The sequence below is a fragment of the Henningerozyma blattae genome, chromosome 9, assembly GCF_000315915.1.
Source record: "Henningerozyma blattae CBS 6284 chromosome 9, complete genome".
Lineage (NCBI taxonomy): Eukaryota > Fungi > Ascomycota > Saccharomycetes > Saccharomycetales > Saccharomycetaceae > Henningerozyma > Henningerozyma blattae.
In genome coordinates this window covers 750803-762691 of record NC_020193.1, presented here as the reverse complement: position 1 = coordinate 762691, position 11889 = coordinate 750803, and the positions used below count along the sequence as shown (strand labels likewise).

General features: G+C 32.5%; 3 protein-coding genes across 3 annotated transcripts; 2 read left to right on the top strand and 1 right to left on the bottom strand.

The window, feature by feature from the left end:
* Positions 1 to 196: 196 nt before the first annotated feature.
* HYM1 (Hym1p) lies at positions 197 to 1387 on the top strand (the record flags this gene model as incomplete). The annotated part of the gene is made up of 1 exon (XM_004182440.1): positions 197 to 1387. One exon carries the CDS (start codon positions 197 to 199, stop codon positions 1385 to 1387), a length of 1191 nt encoding a protein of 396 aa, XP_004182488.1.
* A 2296-nt stretch (positions 1388 to 3683) lies between these two features.
* Positions 3684 to 4202, bottom strand: MTR2 (Mtr2p; the record flags this gene model as incomplete). The annotated part of the gene is made up of 1 exon (XM_004182439.1): positions 3684 to 4202. The coding sequence occupies one exon, from the start codon at positions 4200 to 4202 to the stop codon at positions 3684 to 3686; it is 519 nt and encodes a 172-aa protein (XP_004182487.1).
* A 1098-nt stretch (positions 4203 to 5300) lies between these two features.
* On the top strand, positions 5301 to 11579 carry FAS1 (tetrafunctional fatty acid synthase subunit FAS1; the record flags this gene model as incomplete). The annotated part of the gene is made up of 1 exon (XM_004182438.1): positions 5301 to 11579. One exon carries the CDS (start codon positions 5301 to 5303, stop codon positions 11577 to 11579), a length of 6279 nt encoding a protein of 2092 aa, XP_004182486.1.
* Between the last annotated feature and the right edge of the window lie 310 nt (positions 11580 to 11889).

The following is an 11889-nucleotide window of genomic DNA, read 5'->3' as shown; positions in this document are numbered from 1 at the left end:
AATGTGTTAAAAAAGTGACTTTGCTGGATTTAAGCTATTTATGCCAAATATTCAAAAATACTATTTTGTAATACTAAATAGATCATATTTTTGATTAATCAAAGATCTTAATTTAAAAATAGATAAAGACTGATAGTCGCTGTTCAAAGGAAATTTTATACCAGCTAAAGAAAACACATACTAAAAAAATTAAAAGATGTTTAAGAAACATAAGAATCAACAAGATGTAGATATGGCGTTTTGGTGGAAAAAAAATCCACACACACCAAATGAATTTGTTAAATCGATTAAAGAACAATTGAATATATTACATAATTTATCCGGCATCTCAAATACATCAAATCTAATCGGCTCAACTAGTAATGAAGATAATAACACCAATGAGAAACGTCGAGCTCAAGAAGAATGTTCTAAATATTTAATAGGCTTAAAGGAATTCATACTACGAGATGGAAACAATGGTAACACACTTGGGAATCAACCAAGCAACGAGTTGATGGATGAGATGTATAACGCTATGCACAATAAAGATTTATTTTATGATTTAATAAATAATTTCTGTGAGTTAGAATTTGAAGCTAAAAAGGAAGTAATGTTAATATATGCTATTTCATTAAGATATAGTAAGGATAACAAATTAGTCACTGTGGATTATTTAGTTAGTAAACCAAGTATTATAAAACTAATGATACTTAAAATTGAGGAATCATTAAATAATAAAAAAAATTATCAGGATAATTTTTTAATGTTAGGTAATATGATAATTGAGAACATTAAATATGAACAATTGAATCGTATTATATTAAAAGATCCTAATTTTTGGAAATTTTTTGAATTTGCTAAATTAAATAATTTTGAAATCAGTACTGAATCATTACAAATTTTAAATGTTGCCTTAACCTCTAATATTAAATTAGTTTCAAGAGAATTTTTTAATTCATATTCTAGTGATGATATTAATAATAATAGCAATGAAAACATTCCAAGATTTATCAATAATATCAATAAGCTAATAGTTAATGGGACATATGTCATAAAGAGACAGAGTATTAAGCTACTGACAAGTTTGATATTAAATCGTACTTTTAGTACTTTAAGAAATGAATATATTAGCTCTGCGGATAATCTAAAGTTAATTATGTTATTATTAATCGATAAGAGTAAGAATTTACAATTAGAATCCTTTAATATATTTAAAGTCATGATTGCTAATCCTACCAAGGATAAGTATGTAATGGAGATTTTAATTAAAAACAGAGAAAAATTAATAAGGTATTTTAACAATTTTAATTTGGATAATCAAGACTCTAAATTTAATGATGAAAAAGAATTTGTTATAAGAGGAATAGAAACTTTACCAAGATTAGCAGAACGTGCGGAGTTTTAATCCATTTTATCACCATACGCCAACTAGCTTATCATTTGGCAAATATATATAACCACTGCATTTAATATCACTCCTCACATAATAATAATTCAATTGTAAAGTATAAGAATACTTACACACCCACACACACACACGCACATATATATATATATCTTCTATGTAAGCAATTATATAATACTATTATTATTTATAAAAGGTAGTTGATAATAGAATTTTTATATTTAAAAAGAGACTAATATATTAATAGGAATTATAAAACGTTAATCTTTGTTACATATAATGCTGGATGCGCTTATATTATAGCCCAGTTAAATAGCACGCTGTTTATATTTTATTTACTTTTTCTTTGTTTTTGCACCTGCCATCTGGCCATTAGTTTTTTCAAGGAACATTATGTAAGAGTTTGCATCTAAAGAATATAAGGGAAGCAAATCGGACCGGAAAAAAGAGATCATCTAAAGCTTTATGGAATAGGAAATAATAACCTATGTAGTGTAGTATAAATTTACAATGCTAGAAACTTAAAACTCAAAACAACGAGACTTGGTATTTAAATAAGCTTGATAGCGCTTTGTTTCTATACAAATTAGATACAAAAGTAGAAAACTGGGCAAGACAAGACAAGACAAGACAATATAAAATAATAACTAATTTATTCAACGTATACTATTTCGAGCAAATAAAAGAACTTGTTAAAATGTCAGATGAGATTCCAGAGACTAGAGAAAAACCAGACTTCAGTTTAGAGAATGCATTATTACAAACCGATGAGAAGAATATGACAGAAGAGGAGAAACAATATCTTTTAGAAATTGAATCCTTTATTGGTGAAGGTATAAAGGCAAGAGATAATATCTATAAGAAACATATGGGGCAGACATATGAATATGAAGGGAGAGCTTATTCATTTGCAGATGAAGAATTAAAATACAAGACATGGTCCTTTAGTAATTCTAGAATCAAATTAATTGTCTTTTCCATTGTCATATATATCTGCTATTATCTACTATACAAATAGCAAAATATCTTCATGATTTCATGAGTATTGCACTATTATCATTCTATCTGTTTAAGCCATACTTCGAGCCCTGTTTCATTTATTTAAATATTCACTTTTAAGTATATAAATAATAATAACTAGCCGTATGTATTAAATCATAACATTTCATAGGAAGTTTGCCAGGAGGGATTTCGCAAAAGCCGTTATACCAGATGCTAAGCTAATCCATCCCATCACACTTGATTTGATAGACATGGGGATATCGGTTATCTTGATCAAAAAAAAATGGATGTTAATAATTCAACGAATAATAAGGTTTACTATTAAGTACAAGCTGGAATAATCAACAATTCAGAAATTGTTGGGTTTTATTTTTCTTTTTTCTATTTTACCTTAGCCGCTTTGCCTGTTGTGGAAGGCCGAAAAAGAGGAAACTTTAATTGAATAAAACAAAGGTTAATTCAAGTTTCAGTTCAACAATTCCTGTTTTTATGGTAAGTTTATCGAAGAAAAGAATTTGTTATTATTGTACTTATTAGAAGGATAGAAGATTGATATGTCTTTGAAATTAAGAAATATCATGGATCTTATTTACATATTGGGACCTAAATCTTTCTCGGGAATATTTTTTTATGTTTGAGATTTGTGATAGCACCTGCTTGTAGTATACGGCATACAGTATATCTAGAGGTTCTCATGAATACGTCTACTAGATAATTTGCCCTTTGATCATCATCTATGAAATATGATACAATATGTAATATAGTAAATTTTATATATAAGATAATCGAGAATGAGTATGTAAGTATGTCACATTCTAGAATCTAAAGGATTTACCATCAAAATAGAAAAGAAATTTTTTTGGTAGATTTTCTAATCAATGGAAAAACAAAAAAAGAAAAGAAAAGCAAAAAAAAAAAATTAGGGGCGGGCGGCAAAATCGGTTGCCTAATTGGGAAAGCTTGCAGATCCTGCCGAGAGAGCGATTGGCTCTATATAAGCAGATTGTTTCTTGTAGTTGGATATGCTAGAGTAAAACAATCTATAGACTAGTAGTATAAAACATACATAAAAAAAATATCTTCAGCAAGAATAGTTTTCTGGTTCCGATACTAGAATAACTCAATTCATACAAATTAATATACATACATTGATGTTGCCGCCTGATATATGATTTTTTTTCTTTAGTTTGGGTTCAAAGGAATCTGACGTGTATCACCTATTGATAATTCTGAGTTACCATTGAAACGTCAGTAATCGCCCTTGCATACGTGAAAGCTCCGTTTCGTGCTAGTGTTATATCTTAATCAAAGAGTCCTCTGGTTTATAAATCAAATTGTAATTGAAACTATTGATGATCCCTACAGTATTGTTTCTAAAAATTGCACTATCAATGACCAGTTGCAAAGACATTCCAAAATATGGACCCCAGATCGATCTATTCGCCATGTTTGCATTCATCTGTGTGGGCTGAGTGTTGTTTAATGGGATTATAGAGTCACGTCCATTCTTATCCCTTCCAGACTCATCGAATCTTACTTTCCCATTAATGTTGATAACTAGGATATTGGTACCCGGTATTTCATGGAAATCTAATAAACTTAAAAGGTGGTTGGTCTTCACAATAGAATTGGACCATAATTCAATAAATGACATGGCTTGGTTGAAAGGTGTACCATTGAATATGACTTTCGAACTCGATTGGTTGAATAAGTTTAAAAATGAATTTAACTTGCTGGCATCTGGCTCGTCCAAATGAGCCATGATCTTCTTGACAAAAGTCACGACAATGTTAAAATTATGGCTGGAATTCATCTCAATTAATCGATTCTCTATCGTTTTACTGTCGTTTTACTGTCACCTTCCTACCGCTTCTTCGTCACTTCTCTATGCGGATGATGTCCATCGACCTATACTTATCTCATGACTACTATTGTTAAATGCATTGAAGAATGGGAACAATCGTTCATGAAAAAAAAAGTAGTATAGAAGAGAAAGAAAAAAAACATTAGCATGTTACCCTACCATCCTATAAAACTGAAAAAAGAATACGTATCACGTGCCAATCGTTATGCGATAGCGATTACGCCGTACAGAGTGACTTACGTACGGAGTGATATATATCCAGGCACCACATAACCCAACAAGAAGAAGTGCTGCCGTGTTTTCTCTCTCTGTACGCCACCGGTCCAATAGGGGCTGCATGTGGCCTGCGAGGCGTTCTGTGTTTCCCGCTCGGGGTGACACCGGCGTTGTCCGCCAAACTAAGTTGTCTACAGGCGCCCAATAGTAGGATTTACCTACAAGCATAGAGGCGACAGGACACTGTTCTGTCCGTTATTTATTCCTGTGAAGAGACAAAGAGAGAGAGGCTTCCTAGGCAGTTACGGATGCAGCCAATGGAAAAAAGCAGCTCGCACGCGTGGAAACAAGGCTACTTTCTCATGGACGTGGAAAACTGCGACCGTTGTTGGCAAGTGGAAATAACTTTTGGAACGCGTACAGACGTGGTATATATTCAATTGCATTTGCCAGTGGGGGAGGCTTTGCCATGAATCATATACACACACATAAACATATATTCATATATATATATGTTTTAGCTTTTGGCGTGTTCCATCACTACAAAACCAACCCCTTCCCTTCCCACCTCATCATCACCTCTTCCCCCATTTTGCTAGACGAGACACGATATCTTTGCTATCTCTCTTGCTGGTGCCGCTACTCCTATCACTCTTAATACTAAAGGTTTTTCCACGGAAACTCTCGTTCTTGGGTTCTCATAACGTCCCATTGTCACTGTTTAGTATTAAAGCATTTCCAAACACCATTGGTAAACAACAGGCGTTTGATAATCCCACCCAGTCACAATCACAATCGCAATTGCAACCGCACTCACGCCTTGATAAAAAAATGAGTGTTTCTACAAGATCCGTCACTTTAACTCATGGGGCTTTAGAACATGCCATTGCTGTTCCTGCAAGTTCATATTTTGCTGCTGCTCTATTGAAAGACCAATTCCAAAAGACTCTAGTGGAACCATCTCCAGATTATTCTCAAGATGAAGAACCAGTATCTGCCATTGAATTGCTGGGGAAGTTCTTGGGCTATGTCTCTGACATTATTGAAAACTCCACTACTGATGATTCTACAACCACCTCATCTTCTAGCGAAACAAGCCCTTTTAATGATGTCTTACGTGTGGCAGTACATGAATTCGAAAATTCATATCTTTTATCTTCCAATTCAAAAGATATTCATTCTCTAGCTGTTAATAATTTGAAAATCTTTGAAAATACAACTCTATTGAAATCAAATGAATTGATCAAGAATTATATCAAATCTAAAATCATTTTGAATGAACCTTTCACCACTGAAAAGAGTGCTCTTCTGGATCCATCATTAAAGACAAATATTTTCGCCATCTTTGGTGGCCAAGGTAACACTGATGATTATTTCGAAGAATTGAGATACTTGTATGATATCTACTATCCATTAATCAAAGATTTGATCGAATCTTTGGCTAAATTGTTATTAGATTTATCTACTACCACCACAAATAATGATTATGAAAACATTTTCACAAAGGGTTTCAATTTGATCGATTGGTTAAAAGATTCAAACATGACTCCAAATCAAGATTATCTATTATCAATTCCAATCTCCTGTCCTTTAATAGGTATTATACAATTTGCTCATTATATGATCACTGCCAAATTATTGAATTTGACACCTGGCGAGTTGGCTTCCTCTCTAAAGGGTGCTACTGGTCATTCTCAAGGTTTGGTCACTGCAGTGGCCATTGCTGAATCTAAAACTTGGGATGATTTTTTTATCTCTATGAAAAAATCCATTACCCTATTATTTTACATTGGTGTTCACTGTCATTTGATTTATCCAAACACTTCTTTACCAAATTCTATTGTTCAAGATTCTTTAAATAATAATGAAGGCTTACCATCTCCAATGTTATCTATTACAAACTTGTCAAAGGACCAAGTGAAAAATTACATCAAAATTACAAATGATCATCTTCCTGCTGAAAAACATATCTCCATCTCTTTAATTAATGGTGCAAGAAATATGGTCATTTCAGGTCCACCACAATCACTTTATGGGTTAAATTTAGCTTTAAGAAAGGAAAAGGCTCCGCCTGGTTTAGACCAATCAAGAATCCCATATACTGAAAGAAAATTGAAATTCTCAAATAGATTCTTACCAATCACTTCTCCCTTCCATTGCCACTTATTAACTCCAGCTCAAGACTCCATTGTTCAAGATTTACTCGCCAAAAATGTCGATTTCAACCGTAAAGATTTGAATATCCCAGTATTTGACACTTTTAGTGGTAAGGACTTACAATCTTTTGATGAAGATAAAGATTCCATTTTAGCAAGAATTGTTAAATGTATTATCACTTTACCTGTTAATTGGGAAACTACAACAAATTTCAACGCTTCTCATATCTTAGATTTTGGTCCAGGTGGTTCTTCAGGTTTAGGTATATTAACTCACCGTAATAAAGATGGTACCGGTGTTAGAATCATTATCGCAGGTAATATTAATTCAAATGGCTCTTTAGATGATGATGATAACGATATCGGTTATAAAAATGAAATCTTCAATTTGAATCCTAAATTAGTGAAATTCAACATCAATTGGTTAAATGAATTCAAACCAAAATTAATCAAAAATAAATCAGGCAAGATTTTTGTTCAAACGAAATACTCTAAGTTAATCGGTAAACCACCTATTTTAGTCCCAGGTATGACACCAACTACTGTTTCTCCAGATTTTGTGGCTTCCACTATTAATGCAGGCTATACCATTGAATTAGCAGGTGGTGGTTACTTCTCCCCTGTAATGATGACAAATGCCATTGATAAAGTCATTTCCCAAATTAAAAAAGGTACTTCTTTGGGTATTAACTTAATTTATGTCAACCCAAGAATGTTACAATGGGGTATTCCTTTGATTAGAGATTTGAGATCTAAAGGCTATCCAATTCAGTTTTTAACTATTGGTGCAGGTGTTCCATCTTTAGAAATTGCCACAGAATACATTGAAACTTTAGGTTTAACTCATTTGAATTTAAAACCAGGGTCTATTGATTCCATTTCTCAAGTTATTAATATTGCTAAACACCATCAAAACTTCCCAATTGTCGTTCAATGGACGGGTGGTAGAGCTGGTGGTCACCACTCTTTCGAAGATTTCCATGCTCCTATGTTACAAATGTATTCTAAATTAAGAAAATACAAGAATATCATCCTAATAGCTGGTTCTGGTTTTGGTTCTTCAAGTGATACTTATCCTTATTTGACTGGTGAATGGTCAACTAAATTGAATTATCCACCAATGCCTTTCGATGGGTTCTTATTTGGTTCTCGTGTCATGGTTGCTAAGGAAGCCAAGACTTCATTAGCTGCTAAGGAATTAATCGTTCAATGTAAGGGTGTTGAAGACAGCGATTGGACTAAATGTTACAAAAAGTCAACTGGTGGTATATTAACTGTTCGTTCCGAAATGGGTGAACCAATTCATAAGATCGCTACCAGATGGGTTGTTTTCTGGAAAGAATTAGATGACACTATCTTTAATTTACCCAAGAATAAATTGTTAGCTGCTTTAGATGATAAACGTGAATATATTATTAAGAAGTTGAATGAAGACACTTCAAAACCTTGGTTCCCAACAGTCAATGGTGAAATCCGTGAATTGAACAATATGACTTATAAAGAAGTTGCTTATAGATTAGTCGAATTAATGTTCATTAAATCAATTAATTCTTGGATTGATGTTACCTTGAGAAACTTTGTTGGTGATTTCTTACGTAGAGTTGAAGAAAGATTTACCACTAAGAAAACTAACTCTATCCTTCAATCTTATTCTGTGTTGGATAAAGAACCTTTGAAAACTTTAGACTTGATCTTTGAAAATTATCCAAATGCTAAAGATCAATATTTAAACGCTCAAGATGTCGATAATTTCTTAAACATGTGCTTGAACCCATTCCAAAAACCTGTTCCTTTTGTCCCTATTTTAGATGAAAGATTCGAATTTTTCTTCAAAAAGGATTCCTTATGGCAATCAGAACATTTGGAAGCTGTTATCGATGAAGATGTTCAGAGAACTTGTATTCTTCAAGGTCCTGTTGCTACTAAAGCTTCTACTAAAGTTAATGAACCAATCAAAAATATTTTGGATGAAATTCATGATGGTCAAGTTCAAAAATTATTAAAAGATTATTATAATAATGATGTTGACTCTATTCCAACAATTGATTACTTTGGTGGTAATGATCCAGTTATTACTGAATCCTCATTTACTAAGTATATCTCCAAGAATGATTCTAAGAAATTAGTTATCAATTCCAGCACTATTAAGAATGAAAACGTTTGGTTTAATTTGTTAGCAGGCACAAAGAAGGACTGGAGATTTGCCTTCTTCAACACTGATAGAATCGTTCAAGATGTCTTATACGTTGACAATCCAATTAGGGATATCTTTAGACCAAAACATTTTGCTGCTACCTCTAACTCTGAGGATAATTCAGCTAACTCTAATTTGATTGTAGAAATTGAAAACTATAACGATTCATCGAAGGCCCAAGTCACATTGTTCGACAAGATTCAAGGTGAATTTAAACCAATCGCAAAATTATCATCCATTGAAAACAATAAAATCGAATTAAAATTGATTGAAAATAGATCAATGGATAACAAACCAGTTAAATTAAGCTTATTGTACCATTTTAATAATAATGATGGTTTTGCCCCAATTATTGAAATTATGGAAAACCGTAATAACAGAATTAAAGAAATGTATTGGAAATTATGGTTAAATGATGAAAAGTTCGACTTAAACTTCAGTCCAAAGGATGAAATCATTAACAACAATCAATTCAGAATTACATCTGATGCTATTACCAAATTTACTCACGCTATTGGTAATAATTGTGAAGATTTTGTGAAGAGAGAAGGTAGAACTATGTTAGCTCCGATGGATTTTGCAATTGTTGTTGGCTGGAGAGTTATTATAAAGGCAATTTTTCCAGAAACTATTGATGGTGATTTATTGAAGTTAGTACATTTATCAAATGGTTATAGAATGATTCCTGGTGCTACTCCATTAAAGGAAGGCGATTTAATTACCACATCTGCTGTAGTTAAGTCTATCGTTAATCAACCAACCGGTAAGGTAGTTGAAGTTATTGGTACTTTATCAAGGGAAGGCTCCCCAGTTATGGAAGTCACTTCATCCTTCTTTTACAGAGGTAACTACACTGATTTCCAAAACACTTTCCAAAAGACAACCAATCCTGTTTACAGAGTAACCATTAAATCTCAAAAGGATATCGCTGTTTTACATTCCAAAGAATGGTTCCAATTGGATGATGAAGATATTGATTTATTAGACAAATCACTTTCTTTTGAAACCGAAACTGAAGTTACATTTAAAGATGCCGAAATTTTCTCATCTGTAAAGTGTCATGGCCTGATTAAAATTGAATTACCTACTAGAGAATTTGTGGAAATTGGTGTTGTAGATTACGAAGCTAGCGAATCTTTCGGTAACCCGGTAATTGAGTATTTGAAGAGAAACGGTTCCACGTTAGAACACAAGGTTAATTTGGAAAATCCAATTCCAATTGGCACAATTGAATCTCAATCTCCAAACACAAATGAAAAATATGCTAGAATTTCTGGTGATTTAAATCCTATCCATGTTTCTCGCCATTTTGCTACTTACGCCCAATTGCCTGGTACTATTACACACGGTATGTATTCTTCTGCTGCAGTTCGTAGTTTAATTGAAAATGCTGCTGCGGATAATGTTTCTTCAAGAGTTCGTGCTTACAGTTGTAACTTTGCTAATATGGTTTTACCAAATACTCCATTGAAAACAACTATCCAACATGTTGGTATGATTAACGGTAGAAAATTGATCACTTTTGAAACTAAGAATGATAATGATGTTGTTGTTCTAACAGGTGAAGCTGAAATTGAACAACCAGTTTCTGCATTTGTCTTTACTGGTCAAGGTTCACAAGAACAAGGTATGGGTATGGATCTATATGAAAACTCAGAGGTTGCAAGAAATGTTTGGGACAGAGCTGATGCTCACTTCAAGAATACATATGGTTTCTCTATCTTAGAAATTGTCAAGACTAATCCAAATGAATTAACTATTTATTTTGGTGGTGAAAAGGGTAAGAAAATTAGAAAGAATTATACTCAAATGATTTTCGAAACTATTGTTGATGGTTCCGTTAAAACTGAAAGAATTTTTAAAGAGATTGACGAAACTACTACCTCTTATACTTTTAGATCACCAACAGGTTTGCTATCAGCTACTCAATTTACTCAACCTGCTTTAACTTTAATGGAAAAGGCTTCTTTTGAAGATTTGAAGTCTAAGGGGTTGATTCCTGTTGATGCTGCCTTTGCTGGTCATTCATTAGGTGAATATGCTGCTTTAGCTTCCTTGGCAGATGTTATGTCAATTGAATCTTTAGTTGAAGTTGTATTCTACAGAGGTATGACCATGCAAGTAGCTGTTCCAAGAGATGAAGTGGGAAGATCTAACTATGGTATGATTGCTGTAAACCCAGGTAGAGTTTCTCCAACATTTACTCAAGAAGCTTTACAATTTGTTGTTGAAAAAGTTGGCAAGAGAACTCAATGGTTATGTGAAATTGTTAATTATAATGTTGAAGGTCAACAATATGTTGCAGCTGGTGATTTAAGAGGGTTGGATACTTTAAATAATGTATTAAACTTCATTAAAGTTCAAAAGATCAACATTGTTAAACTACAAGAAACTATGTCTTTAGAAGAAGTCGAAGCTAACTTATTCGAAATAATTGATGAAGTTGCTAAGAAATCCTTAGCTAAACCACAACCAATTGAATTACAGAGGGGATTTGCATGTATACCACTACCAGGTATCTCAGTACCTTTCCACTCATCATACTTAAGAAATGGTGTTAAACCATTCAAGAGCTTCTTAACTAAGAATATTATTAAAGAAAACGTTAAAGTCGATAAATTAGTTGGTAAATATATTCCAAATTTGACCGCCAAGCCATTTGCAATTACGAAGGAATATTTCCAAGATGTGTATAACTTAACTGGTTCTGACAAGATTAAGGATATTCTAGATAATTGGGAATCCTACGAAAATAAATAATTTTAGTTTTCTCAAATTTTTTCCTTTGTTTACTGCTAATCTTATAAGGTTCCATTTGTATTCTGATTTTATTTATTCTGTTTTTCTTCACAGATAATAAGTTAGTCTTAGTATTTATTATATATATTATTCTTTATTTTTTCTTCGTATATTTCTGTTTTTGGATAATTTTTTATATACCTGTTATTAACTGTTAATATTTATTAATCCTTTTAATGATTCATTGCGCAAACTATAATTCAATGTTTTTTATTCATAAAAAATTATGTATCAACCATAGCCTAATTTTTTTACTTTAAGCCCATAACCA